The 15,678-nt window shown below is 40.0% G+C and overlaps 1 protein-coding gene across 1 annotated transcript; it reads left to right on the top strand.

Annotated features, from left to right (window-relative positions):
- The first annotated feature begins 54 nt into the window (after window positions 1–54).
- On the top strand, window positions 55–6,975 carry dnai2b (dynein, axonemal, intermediate chain 2b). Its single transcript, XM_077737235.1, has 11 exons — window positions 55–292; window positions 1,971–2,132; window positions 2,465–2,586; window positions 2,686–2,828; window positions 2,892–3,005; window positions 3,436–3,575; window positions 3,646–3,768; window positions 3,847–4,070; window positions 5,515–5,650; window positions 5,731–5,877; window positions 5,997–6,975. The coding sequence occupies exons 1-11, from the start codon at window positions 110–112 to the stop codon at window positions 6,252–6,254; spliced, it is 1,752 nt and encodes a 583-aa protein (XP_077593361.1). The 5' UTR covers window positions 55–109; the 3' UTR covers window positions 6,255–6,975.
- The last annotated feature ends 8,703 nt before the right edge of the window (window positions 6,976–15,678 follow it).

Genomic DNA, 15,678 nt, shown 5'->3' with positions numbered 1-15,678 from the left:
AAAGTCGGCACCCACTTCCGGGTTGACACTGTTGCTATGAGACGAGATCGCCATTTCCATAGTCCGTGTTTTGACTTGAGTTTGATTTTTTTTTTTTTTTTTAACAAGGATGGAGATAATATACGAGTACTCCAAACCAAGAAGCGACTTTGGCCGCCAATGTCTTTTTTCCGACCGGCCTGCCGAGCTTATTGCAGATGTGTCTCCGGATTCGGAGCTGGCGCTGCAGTTCATGCCGAAAAGCAGCAGAGTTCATGCGCTTCAATGCTCTTGGGATATGTCCGAACACCAGGTAGTCCTGTTAAACATGAGCTACAACGACGAATTGTGCATTGTAATGGCGAAAAATTCATCTACCCGAATAACGGAATTCCAACAGTAAAAACCTTTAATTGTATTTTTTTAGGGGGATGGGAATCGGAAAAAACTTTCCCAATATTTTTGTTTACTGGAGGAAAAAGGATTTTACTCTTGTCTTAATATACATCGTTTTCATCCATTTTCTGAACAGGTTTATCCTCACTAGGGTCGCAGGGGGGTGCTGAAGCCTATCCCAGCTGGCTTTGGGCCAGAGGCAGTGGCCAGCCAATCGCAGGGGTCAAGAAGACAGTCAACCATTCGCATTCACACTCCTGTTTAATGTCTTTGGAATGTGGGAGGAAACCGGAGTACCCGGAGGAAACCCACGTAGGCCCGGGGAAAACATGCAAACTCCACCCAGGTGGACCTGGATTTGAACCAAGGACCACAGAGCTGTAAGGCCGACGTCTTAACCACTCAAGTTTTCTAAACCTAGAATAGCATTTAGCAATTGTGGAACGGAAAAAATATTTTTCTTCATTTAATCATTGAGTGAAATTACATCACAACAGAGTTGTATTATGTCATCCTGTGGCATTTTTTAAAACTTTGTCATTCACGTTTGTGACTATTATACTTTCACTGGCAACATGGCAGCACAATGACGTAGTGGCTACCGTATTTTTGGGGGTATAACGCGCACCTGTGTATAATGCGCAAACATAATTTGTGACTAAAAATTGGTATTCATTTTTTTTCAGTTTTTCTCAGCTCGCACCTAGGATTGCACCAGTACTTTTAATTGGCAAATACTGAACACATGTCGTCATGATAAAATATTTATTCACAACATATGGTACGTAAACCTGATAAAACAAACTACTACCAATTTTCAAATGGAATTTACAATTTTAGATCCTTAAAGTCTAAGTCATCATCATAATATGTAAAAAATGTTCAAAGTCTGTTTCATAATCGTCAGATTCACCAAACAATTGATTGAATTTTTCTTGAGCAACTATATTTTTTTTGTTCTAAGTCACCATCTTTTTACAAAGTAAAAAATAACTAGTGGTTATGATGTTTAATAGTACTAAAATTAGACGGATTACGCGGACGGGAGAGAGACTTTTTCACGGCAACGTACTCGTAACATAACAAACTAATTTAAATGAACTTGGATTACTATACAGACACTCAAAAATAACTTAATTCTAATTTTGTTTTAAATTGTTATACCTTACTTCTCCCGAATTGGGTCTAATTGCCCCGCCGTTTTTAAAAGGAACCTATCAAGGGTTGTTTGCTTTTGTCTTCCCTTCAAAATATTCCGAAAATGAGACACACAAATTTCCTGTATTGGCGAGCAAGCATTCTGCACTGACTAACGGGGGAATAAAAAACCCTGAAAAAATGCAACACTCCGCCCAGTGCTCGTAGAGACATTTGCACAAGGGAGTTGCGGCGAGATAATGTTCTCATAAGCAGCCTCTCGTGGCTGTCTCAAATGCTCGTATATCAACATTTGTCTCGTATCTCAAGGTAAATATTTGCTCAAAATTTTACTCGTATGTCAAGGTATTACTGTATTTTTAAGTCATACGAAAAATTTGGATTTCCACCATGTTTGTGTTGCACTCACCAACTGTTGTTCATTGTTTACTTATCAGGTAAACACCGAAAGGTTTGAATCAGAAAGCCGTGGAATAAACCATGGAGAAGGGGGGTGGCCCAAAGACATCAACCCGCAAGAGATGGAGCAAACCATTCGCTTCAGGAAGAAAGTGGAGAAGGAGGAAAGCTACTTGAACAGCATAGTACAGCTCGGTGATGTAAGAGCCGCTGTAGTTATTCATTTGCTCAACTTTATTCCTCATAGTAAGTCATGGGTGTCCAAACTGGTCCTCAAGGGGTCCCATTAGGTGCAGGTTTTCATTCCAACCGGAGAAAATGATACGTTTTTACTAATCTGGTGTTTTAAAAGTGTAATCATTTGATTGCCCTCAGGTGCTGCTGGTTCCAGAAGAAACTTCATTGATTAAACTGTCTGTGCAGGATGAGTTCGAACAAAAACCTGCACTCACTGCGTCACTTTGTGGAATATTCTGGACACCCCTGTTATAAGTCCTTGTGCTCTCTCTAATGTGATATATTTTGGGTCCAGGTTATAGGGCGCTGTGTGGGACAAAACACTGCTGTTGACATTTACCAGAAATACTTTGAGGAACAAGATCAGGGGGACGAAATTCAGGAACCACCATCTGCTAAGACTATCAATGTCTTCAGGTATCTGGAGACTTATTGCTCCACATGGGCCTCTTTTTCAGCACATTTCAGATTTCAAAGCTCCACTTCATGATGTTCTATTTACAATTGTTTCAACAGAGAACCCAACCAGTTCAAGCGAACCGTCAGCTTTCTATCCTGGCATCCCGATGGGGGCAGAAAATTAGCAGCGGCCTACTCTTGCCTAGAGTTTCAAAAAGCTTCCACGGACATGAGCCCGGACGCATACATCTGGGACATTGGTCAGTGTAACAGACAGGAACATGTTGAGGTTTAGCGCTGTGCACATTAAATGTGTTTTTCAGAGAACTCCAGCAAACCTGAACTTACTCTGAAACCAATATCTCCTCTTGTCTGTTTGGAGTACAACCCAAAGGATTCGCATACTCTCATTGGCGGAAGCTACAATGGACATATTGGTGAGTTCATGTAAAAGATGGTGATGAAGTGGTTCATTCGCTTGACCTTGTTGAGGGCAGCATGGGATGGATTGCTAGTCAGTGGCGGTGTGACTATGACTGCGAATGGTTATCTGTCTCTGTGTGTACCCTACAATTGACTAGCGACCAGTTTAGGGTGTAGTCTGCCTTTCGCCCACGGTCAACTAAGATGGCATGCCACCCTGCGACCCTAACGAGGATAAGCAGTGTTGAAATTGAATTAATGTAAAAGATGACTCAGTTTAATTTCTTGTATGTACCAGTAGGCCCTGTATATTACACTCTATATGAGTTGGTTTCATATTGAATTGGCTCTACAAAAGCCCATTTGTAAATACTACATTGCTTCTGTGTCTACGTCCTTGACTTCTGATGATTACCTTACTTACTAAGGCTTAATTTTGTTCAGTGTTCTGGGACACTCGTAAAGGCAGTCAGCCAACAGATATTTCTTCACTGGAGCAGAGTCATAGAGATCCTGTCTACAAAGCTATTTGGTTGCAATCCAAGACAGGGACAGAAGCATTCTCGGCTTCCACTGATGGACAGGTCAATATATTAATATGATCCACCGCCGATCCATTGGGTTGGGCTGACCGTATTTAGTGTATTTCTCCAGATTCTGTGGTGGGATGTCCGTCGGCTCAGCGAGCCCACAGAGAAGTTGATTTTGGACCCGAGTCGGGAGGGGAACATAGACCGGGCCTTAGGAGCCATCTCCCTGGAGTTTGAAGCCACCATGGTACAATGGGTTTTTTGCACACTATTATAATGGTCAAATAATCAATCTGGCTATTGAAATGTCTTCTTTGATTTGCAGCCAACTAAGTTTCTAGTGGGCACCGAGCAGGGAATTGTTGTGTCCTGTAACAGGAAGGCAAAGACCCAAGCCGAGAAGATCGTGTGTACGTATAACAGCCACCATGGACCCGTCTACGCCCTACAGAGGAACCCTTTCTTTCCCAAAAATTTCCTCACTGTGGGGGACTGGAGGGCATGCATTTGGGCTGAGGACATCAAGGAGTCGTCGATTATGTGGACCAAGTAGGCCACTCCTTTACTTTAAATGTTTGATGACCGACTGTTTCAAACATAACTAAAATATTCATTAATTCATTTTCTGAATCGCTTTATCCTCACTAGGGCTGTGGGGGGTGCTGGAGCCTATCCCAGCTGACTTGGAGCTAGAGGCAGGGACACCCTGAATTGGTGGCCAACTAATCACAGGGCACAAAGAGCCGAACAAATATTCACACTCACACTCTTACCTAGGGGCAATTTAGAGTGTCCAATCAACCTCCCATGCATGTCTTTGGAAAGTGGGAGGAAACCGGAGTACCCGGAGAAAACCCACACAGCTCTGAGGTCGACGCGCTAACCACTCAAGCCGCCGGGCTTAACTAAAATATATCTAAATAAACTATGTGAGCTGGGGAAAAAGACATAGACTTATTTCCTTCTAAGGTTTCAGGAAATATTTCATCCTTAGTGCTTGTTTTTCATTTAGCAAAATTTCTGCAAATTCCAACAAATCAACTGGAATATCTCCAAAGTAACACTCCTTTCACGCAGTCTTGTCTTGGTCCTGATGAATTAACATAGAAATACATTTTGAGGAGAAAAATTCTGTACATGGTGAGCACGTGTGGTATTCATAGTTGCGGGCTTACTTCCTGTGGAGTTTGCCTGTTCTCTTCATACTTGTATGTGTTTTCCCCAGTAATTTGCCAAGTTCTTTTCCACACCATGTCAGTTCCACTGATCCATGAGCATTTTAAGGAGAAAAGCATCTTGAAAATGGCTGCATATATTTATTTAATACCATACCTGTCAACCTCGAACCATTTGTGATCTTACCAAATTTTGTTTTCGCCCTTACATATATGTATAAATACATGGAAAATCTTACCACTTTACTTTTTTGTAAAAAATCACGAACAACAGCTGAAGAAACAGAAACAGCTGATCAAATGAAAGTAAACATAAACAAGGGAACAGGAAACGGAAATCACATGGTGAAAGTGTTACAAAACGAAATGTTTATCATGATCTTTTTTTTTTAGCCAATCAGAGGCGCCGGTACATATATCACTTGGCAGACATGCGTTTCCGGGAAGAAACAATGGCGGATGGTGAAAAATGGCTAGAAAGTGCCTTAATTTATTTTTTTTTCTCAAAATCACCGTTTAGCGTACCATTTTCATGTGTACAGCGTACCAATATAAAAATGGGCTTTCAGTTGTACCAATTACGGCGAGAACGTACCAGTTGACAGGTATGTAATACTTCCAGTTGTGGGATGGATGTAAACATATGGCATATCTTTCAAGATTCCTACCTATACATCAAAAGTACCGTCATTAAAATGCATTTTGTTGCTAATCACATACAAATCTGCAATTACAGCCTCTCAGTATTCATTCTTGTTACACATGACTCTCCCAATTTTATCTGTCACTTTTCCCTTCCATGTCTTTTCTATAATCAGGTATCAGATGTCATTCCTGACAGATGCCTGCTGGAGTCCTGTCCGACCTTCCGTCTTCTTTACTGTGAAAATGGATGGCATGCTTGACATCTGGGATGTCTTATTTAAGCAGAATGAGCCCACGCTGAGTGTAAAGGTAAACACCTTCCTGTAATGTTCACATACAATTTGAACAGGTTTTTCTCTGACAGAATGAAAATGAGTGTTGTTTTTCAGGTGTGCGATGAAGCTCTTTATAGCCTCCGGTTGCCCGAATCTGGGCGTCTGGTGGCCTGCGGCTCTCAGCAGGGTACAGTGACAATATTGGAGATTTGTTCAGGACTTTCTAGCCTCCAGAAGAATGAGAAGAGTCTAATGGCTGAGGTGAGACTGCTAATTTACACCACCTTTTATCAAAAGCAATCCGCCCTCGCCTTCATCGGCAGACTTTTGTGGCCGCATTCCAGAGTAGAAAAACGCTTGTGTCACTTGTGTACCTGCAGATGTTAGAACGTGATGCCAAGCGTGAGAAAATCTTGGAAGCTCGTCAGAAGGAGCTGCGACTAAAGGAAAGGAGTCGTTCCGGGCAGAGCCGCCAGGACGAGGTGGATCGAGATGTGGCGGAACAAGAGGAGACTCCCGAGCAGCTGATAGCCAAGGCCGAGCAAGATTTTTTCAGTATAGTGGAAGCTGAGAAGAAGAAGAGGAGGGAAAGAGAAGAAGAAAAAAGAAAAAAAGCAGATGAGGATGGATGTTCGTAATGTAAAAACGTATAGCAAACTTATGTGTTGATACATACAAGATTGAGTTAAAATCTATAATCTAGACCAGGGGTGTCAAACTCCCTTTGGTCTGTGGGCCGAATACAGCTTAATTTGAGATCAAGCGGGCCGGACCAGTAAACTCATTGCAAAATTACATAGAACTAACAATAAGCCCACTTTTTTCCTTTGTATTAGTCAGTAATACTAATAAGTAGTGCAAAGAATGAGTACATTATCAAAATGTTTATTAAAATAATTTTCCTCTTACTTTATGAACGATATATTATGAACAAGAGAATAACATAAGAACATAAATAAATGTCAATTCATGTTGTCTGCACATACTAAATACTGCCCCCTATGGGATAATACAAGAACTGCAAATTTTAAAGAAAATTCATATTTGGCCGTACCAAACCACCAGATGGGCCGGATCCGGCCCGCGAGCCGTATGTTTGACACCACTGATCTAGGCCCATCTGATTTCACTTTATTTTATTCTTCTTTCTTTTATCTCTCTTAATCTCAGTTTAGCACATAGATTGGAAACAGACAAGAGTACAACAACAACATTCAGATATGTGTGAAGTAAATTTTAAATTAGTGAAAGTAGTTGCAATCATGTTATTGAATTCTATTATTCATTTGTATTGTCAAACTCATTATATTGTGTCTATAAACAACACCAGAATTTATTAAAAACAACATACAAAACGTACATAGCAATGTTTCGATATCCTTAACAGGTTTGTTGGAATTTTAGGAATACAATATTTGAAGATATTTATTGTTCATTCAAATGAACGTAGATCAGTTTGGTTCATCGGCTAGACCGTGTGTGCGGTTGATATTCCTCACGGCTCCGCCGTGCCAAAAAATGTGCCGAGGGAGCAAGAAGTTTGCTAATGAAGAAATGGTGATTGAACTGCATGATTTATTCATGTCAGGCAGAGTAAGTAAGTGTTGGATTAAATAACTTCTACACTCAGAGTTGCTTTTTACTACCTAAGCAAATCACTGACAGCTGTCCATTCAACAGAGTGCTTTTATTGAGCAGTGTGTTTACTGTGCATGCTCATTTCAATAATGCGATTCAATTTAAGCATGCAATTGATTCAACAATTGACTGAATTGAAAAAAAAGATATCCATAACGTGTGCTGATAGTTAGCCCAGCCACCACACATGGGGCAGCCATTTCCACAACTCCAAAAAAGGCACTTTTTGTAATGCATTTTTATTAAGACAAATAACAAAGTCAAGTGTATTCAACACAATAATAACATTTTCTACACATGAACATAAACAAATTCATACATTCCTTCATTTTCTGAACTGCTTATCCTCAGAAGCATTGCGGGGGATGTTGGAGCCTATCCCAGCTGACATCGAGCACCAGGCGGGGCACACCCTGAATTGGTGGCAAGCTAATTGCAGGGCACAAGAAGACAGACAACCAATCACTCTCACGCTCATACTAGAGCCAATTTAGAGTGTTGAACCAGCCTACCATTCATATTTTTAAATGTAGAGGTAACCGAAATACCCGGAGAAAAAACCCACACAAGCCCGGAGCGAACACCCAAATTCCACACAGGAGGACCGACCTGGGATCAAACCCTCGACCCACCGATTCAGGGTGTACTCGCCTCGTGCCTGAAGTCAGCTGGGATAGGTTCCTGCACCCCCTACGATCATTGCAGCCAGTGATGGTCAAGTAGGCCATGTTATCGTGTATAGACAAGGTGAGTCGGTGTATTGACCTCCGCAGCAGAGGCTCCACCGGACCCCTAGGGTTCAAAAATGATTATGTCACAATTTTGTATGAAATATGTGAGAAACACACAAAAATGAGGAGAGCAGATCAGAAAATGATTTATTATTGTATTAAAATGAATAACATTCATGCAAAACATTTTCCATTTGTGTAGATGCAGAAGCATAAAGAGGAAGCTAACGTCAGACAAGCAAATGAACAAATGCACACATCCAAACAACTTCCAATTAATTCAGTCATTCATCACTCAGGCGCCGAGCCACTCTCATTCATCTTCCATACCGCCCATCCTTGAAAGGGTTATGGTGGTTTCTATGGCCTAACTCAACTGTATTCAGGTGAAAGGCAGACTACACCCTAGATTGGTCGCCAGTCAGTCATAGGGCAGACAGAGAAACAGACAACCACTCACACTGACACCGAGTGGGAATTGTACCCAGACAGCTTTCACCAAAGTCAGGCGGAAAAAAACACTGCACCATCAGGTGGCCTCAACTTCACATTATGAATTCAAAACATTTTAGCATTAAAAGCTGCTATTTCAAAAATGACTGACTCCATCACCATATGTCTTTCTACTTTATGCAAAGGAATAACATTTTCCATCTCGTTCATTGACAATCTCTTTTCTGAAGCCCATGCCAGGTAGCTGTCGCTTTTAATAGTCCTTCTGCTTCAATATTGGAGTGATGGTAGGTGGGTTACAACCGTATTGCCTTGCAATGTCAGTCAAGAGTGGATAACATGGCCCGTTTTTTTAATTTCATTTGCACCAGAAATGTTTAAAAATGAACAAAATTGCTTTAACTACACTCAAAAAACAAACAAAAAAACATGCCAATGGGAGGCTAGCAGAGTGGAGGTGGATTGCCAAGCAGGACATAATGCTACCATGAGAATTTGAAAATAAACTTGGGATAGGGAAAATTTATTGATGTTTTGGGGAATTTCATAACTTGGATCTTGTTTTTGTATATTGGAACAATAATCTGCATATCAAAGGATTTTGGCACCTGGAAATGTTGTATGTAGATGCATTTGTAACTAAAGGTACCACTGTTTCTGGACCTCACTCTGTATTCCATGATTGTGACTGGAGAGGCTCCATTAAGTTGGTAAAGTGAAAAATGGGCTTTCTGCCCAATGTCAGATAAAGTGGTAAAAGATGGAAATGAAAAGATACATCTAAATCTGCATTAATCACCATTTACTTTCTGTCAAGATATCCCAGAAAGGATCTTTTGGGTTTTAAACATTGATTCATTTATTTTCTGAATCGCTTCATCCTCATTAGGGTTGAGGGGGTGCTGGAGCTAATTCCATCTGTCTCCGGGCCAAATGGACAGTTAGATTTGAACCCAAGACCCCAGAGCTGTGAGGCCGGCCCACTAACCACTTGCGACCACCGGGCCAACCCAATATGTAATTACCAATGTCTAAATCTGCATTATTCACCATTTCCTTTTTGTCAAGATAGCCCAGGTGTGACCTATTGGGTTTGAAACATTCAGTAATTTATCTTCTGAACCACTTAGGGTCTCTGGTGTGCTGTAGTCCAGGGGTCCCCAACCACCGGTCTGCGAGCTACCTAGTGCTGGTACGTCAGAGTAAAAAATATTAACGTTTTCAATCTCACCCTCCTACTTGAAAATTTGTTATAATAACAAGTACAGTGGTACCTCGACATACGGCCACCCCGACATACGAGCAGTTCAGATACGGGTAAAATTTCGAGCATATAATTATCTCTAGGAAACCGGAGCCAGAAAAGCAAACAGAACATGCATACTCCACACAGTGAGGACCCACTTGGGATCAAACCCTCGACCTCAGAACTGTGACGCTTTAACAACTCAGACGCCCTTTTAAACAACATGATGATTGGAATGCAGGAAGTTTAGATGCTCACTAGGTGAATGGTATATTGCTTTTTCAACAAGTACACTGGCCAGTCATGGTAGTTGTTGCTCATCTCTGTTTAATGGCAGAACAGGCCGTAGGCGTAGAACCAAGGATCTGCTTTTACTTGATACCCACGTTCTTAAAATCTATTAATTGGACAATCAAACAAGGGGTGTATTAAACAACCCAGACCTCTTTTTGCTTTCTTTCCATCAGGCACTGCATCGGGACGCCGAGGAGACCCCATGGTGATGACTGGTGTCAAAAGCGACCCCTTCACATCTATTATTCACAAAAAGCGAGCAGCTGTTTTTAGCCTCATTAGACCAAAACCACAACAAGGAGGGTGATACAATGACCCAACTGATTGCACTCTTGCCTACTGTAGCAATTTGCGGTAGCTTCAAGCACTATATCAAAGAAGGAATTAATAATTGAAAACTAGAATATTTCAGATAGGGTTGGTATGTAAATATGTTGATCAAACATTTCCTGAAAAAAATAATCCGTGTGATTTTGATGGCAGGTGTAACCTATTGAGCTTGTGATTCCCTTGATGCCCTATCCCGTCACTCACGTTGATTTGTCCACTAATTAAGAACATTTCCACAGTAGGGACACCACAGTTCACATAGTCCACGCAAATCAATGTTGTTGTTTTGTGAGACTGCACAGTCAATACTAGAAATATTGTCTCACCCAAACAGGGCTGTGTCATTTTAGAAAAAGACATTAAAGCGTCAATATCAATGCGGAGCACCACAGAAGTAAATTCTTTGACTTAAACTGCATGTATGTAGTTACAATATGCAATTCAGGGTATTGCATATTGTAACTACATACATGCAGTTTGAGTAATACAGGGTATTGGATATTGTAACTACATACATGCAGTTTTTGTCAAAGAATTTACTTCTGTGGTGCTGTGGTGAGGTATGCAATACAGGGTATTGCATATTGTAACTACACACATGCAGTTTGAGTCAAATAATTTACTTCTGTGGTGCTCCGCATTAATATTGGTGCTTTAATGTCTTTTTCCTGCTCGAGTTCACAACAACACGGTTCTTTAACTACCTTGTATATTCATTTAGAAGAGGATGGAGGCAGAAAGCTGGAAAATTTGAGTAAGGTGTGAAGCATTGAGGAAAAAGTCAACAAATGGCACCTGCACATCATACTAAAGCTGTATTTTAGATAAGACTCCACCGAGGTTTGTTGCAAGCTGATGCAATTTCTTACAGAGATGAAGTGCGTAATAAAATAATTAAATGAAAATATTGATGATATCCTACCCTCCTTTCACATATTGTTTTAAATCTCCAACCTCCAGACACATTTTAAGTAATAAAGCACACGGCACCATCAATAAGTAGGTAAAGTAAAGTCATTATTGCGGCAAGTTTGAAATATGTTTGGAGTAAAAATGTGTATTTTCTTTGTGTTTTAGTTTACTTTTTTTATCGTGGGGTGTTAAGTATATTTCATATGTTGTCTCTAAATTGTGGGAAAATACTGGAAGCAGATTTTACAACATCAAAAATACCAAGTACAGTTTTACCTTGACATACCTCAAAATACGAGAAAAAATCCGAGCAAATATTTGCCTTGAGATACGTGACAAAATTTGATTTATGAGCATACGAGACAGCCTGGTGGCCGAACCCGTTAGAGGCTGGTTATGATAACTGGTTATGCGTCTTTTTCGCCACATCTCCCTTGCGTAAAGATATCTACGAGCACTGGGGGTACAGATTGCATTTCTTTACGTGTTTTTTTGCGTTAATTAGTGCAGAATTAATGGGAAAACTATGGGTCCTAAGCGAACATGTGCAATGAAGGGTAGTGAGAAGAAAAAGCGTATGATGACAATTGATATTAAGCGTGAAATTGTCAAAAAACATGAGAGTGGTGTACGCATATGCATGAGAGGAGTACTTCGCAATTTGTACCATCTTTAAAAGGAACTATGGTATAAAGGTTACGAAACCTTCCAAAGGACTAACTACAATTTCCAAGCTGTGCAGTGACATTCATAACGAGATGGAGAGCCTTCTTTTAATATGGATAAAAGACAAACAGTTAGCGGGAGATGGCGTGACTGATTCGATAATATGCCAAAAGCCTGCAAAAGGGAACTCTTCAACATCAGTTGAACGCTTCAAATTGAGTCGAGACTGGTTCTACAATTTTAAAAAAAAGGAAGTTCTGCCTCAAAAGCCGAGGTGGAATACATTAACAACTTTGCCTCGGTCATTGCACAAGAAGGTGTACATTTAGTGTAACGTAAGATTAAAACTTATTTTAAGTGTGTATATAGTAATCTAAGTTTGTTTAAGTTAAATTTAAAGTTTATGTTATTTTATGACCGCATCCATAAAGTCTCTCTCCTGTCCTTTCTTTCTCTCATCCACACCGTCAGTCTATACTGAGTAATGTCATGTTTTAGTATTGGAGATCATAACCACTATATAGGTATTTGTTACTAGTAGGTGGTGAATTAGAACTAATAAAAAGATGTTATTCCATTGTAATAAACCGTTTTTAGGTGTTTTTTTAGAGGATGGGAACAAATTAATTTGTATATAGTCCATTTTTATGGGAAAAAAATGATTTGAGATACGAGTAAATTGACATACAAGTTCGGTCCCGCAACGCATTAATCTTATATCTCAAGGTCCTTTTTTTCCTCCGAGGGCTGTTTTACATTTGTGATCCAGAATGGAGTATATATATATATATATATTTTTGTGTATATATATATATATATATATATATATATATATATATATATATATATATATATATATATATATATATATATATATATATATATATATATATATATATATATATATATATATATATATATATATATATATATATATATATATATATATATATATATATATATATATATATATATATATATATATATATATATGTATATCCATAAGAAATATCTCCATTAAAAAAAAAATAACCGATTGGCTGCTTTTAGACATCCAATCCATTTTGACTCACAGCAATTCACAGCAATCTTTGAATGTTGAACTTTAAAGTTTTAACGTTTCCTACCTGTAGTCGCAGGGTTCAATAAACACACGAGGCATTTAAATAGACTTTTCTTTCCTGCATACACCATAAGATGAATGGCCAGCCTATGAGAATGTTCGCTAAATATACACACATGCAGTTCATCATGGATGATTTCAAAATAATTATCATCTGTGTTTTTGACTGATGTCACAAGACAGAGATCATTGGGATTATTATATGGACATTTAAATGCTGCCGTCACTCTCACATTGGGCAGCTGTAGCAGAGCCAGATTGTTTCTGTCAGAGCATTTTTTAGATGCATTCTCTCTTGCCAAGAGAAGCTGAGCAGCTCCATCCTGCCTGCCAGTTATGGTGAAACTCAGCCAGGTTGTGACAACACTGGTGGCTCTCAGCGCACGGGCCAGGAGACCCGACTGTCATTGCCATGCAGAGACAGCTAATGAATGAGACGAGAGGATGTGCTCACAAGGGCATGGGTTTAAGAGACAAGCTCGGTATCTCACTAATGTTTTTTGGCAGTAATCGAACAGGCAAAGAAGAAAGGCGTCGGCTCACGGGTCATGCTAACAAATGGTGTAGCCATCTCTCAACTCTCAATGGCACTGTGGATAAGGGAACATTGGAAGAAAGTTCCAATAGTGAAGAGAAATAATTTCTTTGCACCTTTTCACTTTCGGCAAGCCAGATTATACTTTTTCTTATCAATCACATCATGAGGAATATCATCATCGCGGGGAAATTTTTTGATGGAGTTACACAAAGAGAGAAATAGATGTAAAATTGCGATGTTTCCATCGTGGCGGAGTGCTAACAAGTCTGAATATGTCAGTTAAGGGGTCTTGCCTGGGATGGCGGACCAGTGGAGAAGCACTATACAATTTCGTCATACGCAGCTGAGGGTATGATGACTACTAGGCTTTTTGTCAAGTCAATGATGACGACAATGCCTATGTCTGATAATAATAAAAAATAGATGTCAATATTGAAACATATATAAGGCGCACTGGATTATCAGGGGCATGGTCAGCTGTTGAAAAAAGGAAGACTTACGTACCCTCTGCCGATAACTGCCCTTATAAATGATTATGATTCCCCGTACAAACCCCAAAAAAACCTTACAAACACCGTAGGACGCACGTTTACTTGCGGTAACTCGTTTCTTACTAGGTAGCTCCTCCATGCTTGCTTCCACGATAATTACTCTATGTATATCTACGCATGTCATCCTTTATTGATATTGCCGTATGCACCGCTAAAAAAATACATACGATTGAGGATAATTTTTGCTGGTATACCGTGGCAATAGTAGCGATCGATGACAGTAGCGTCGTTGGCTACCAGCCTATGAGACTATCTGGATTTTAGCCAAAATAGTCTTGTTGAGATTGGTTTTCATAAATATTGGCGATTTAAAAAAAAAATTCCCCGTACAAAAGTCGGTGTACGGCGTACATGATTTGAAATGGTAAAAAAACGTATAAAATACGTATAAAACGTACAAGTTGACAGGTATGCTCTTAGGTGCGCCTTTTAGCGTGGAAAATATGGCACTTTGCTCATCACACCACTGAACCACAAGATCAGTAAAAGAAGCCATTTTGGGGATGAGTCATTATTAACAGATGCTCCAACATTAATTGATGATATTAAAAACAAATACATTTTTAACCTATTTCCTATAAAGACTTTCCTTGGGTAAAAAATGATCTGACATGAATCTTGAATTGCTCACCAGTCAATCAAAGAGCACTGATTTCCCCACTTTCATCTCAGACACAAAAAAATGGACCAGGCAGCCAAGATTTTTTCCCTCACCCTGAACTAGCCTAACCTTTTTCAGTAATTACACTAAAGTCAGCTCGAGAGGCTTGTGCACATCCGTCAGTCATTCATTTACCCCAGACAACCCCCCCAAACCAAAAGAGCAAAGCCTCCATCCTTACTGCAAAGCTGATATAAAAATGTCACCACGAATTCAACAAACCTTTACATCATGACGATTTTTTAGGACAATGCTGTGCAGAAACATTGACAAGAGAGATGATGTATTGCAGCCCACTTTCATGCACGCACTCCCACATCTATACAGGCAAAAGGGTGCTGGAAGCTTAAATAGAAACAAACCAAGCGTAACTGCTTCTAAAGAATAATGATTGGTTCCAGATTCAGTACCGTCAGCTGCCATAAAATACCTCAATTTTCATTAACCCCAAAGTGGACATGTTGAACAGGAAAATTCACTCTTTGTGTCTTTTTTGTCTGGTTTGCCATTAGACATCCACAAAAACATGCATAAATCAGGTGGAAAGACAGCCTTCTGGATTTTCACTTGCTAAGAGGACTGACGTCAAGGACTGTCTGTGGAAATTTGCCAATTGTGTTTTGTCATCTATTTTCTTTTGTCAATTTCAGTAATGTTATGATTACAGTTATGATGTGGTGTTGGAGCCTATCCTAGCTGACTTCTGGCACAAGGCGTGGAAACACCGTGAATCGGTGGTCGGCCGATCGCAGGGCACAAGGAGACGGACAACCATGAACACTCACACCCATACCTAAGCGCAATTTAGAGTGTCCAATCATGCTCCAATGCATGTTTTTGGAAGGTGGGGGGAAACCAGAGTACCCAGAGGAAACCAACGCAGGCTCAGGGAGAAACTGATAACTCCAGACAGGTGGAC

Source organism: Stigmatopora nigra, chromosome 17, assembly GCF_051989575.1.
Source record: "Stigmatopora nigra isolate UIUO_SnigA chromosome 17, RoL_Snig_1.1, whole genome shotgun sequence".
NCBI lineage: Eukaryota > Metazoa > Chordata > Actinopteri > Syngnathiformes > Syngnathidae > Stigmatopora > Stigmatopora nigra.
The sequence above is the reverse complement of the archived record's forward strand: the minus strand, read 5'-3'. Positions and strand labels throughout refer to the sequence as shown.

Bases quoted from the DNA above. Each gene is read 5' to 3' on its own strand.
- dnai2b (XM_077737235.1), top strand. From the start codon at position 110: ATGGAGATAATATACGAGTACTCCAAACCAAGAAGCGACTTTGGCCGC. The intron at 2,587-2,685 runs GTATCTGGAGAC...TTGTTTCAACAG, and splicing joins AAGACTATCAATGTCTTCAG to AGAACCCAACCAGTTCAAGC. The intron at 2,829-2,891 runs GTCAGTGTAACA...TGTGTTTTTCAG, and splicing joins CGCATACATCTGGGACATTG to AGAACTCCAGCAAACCTGAA.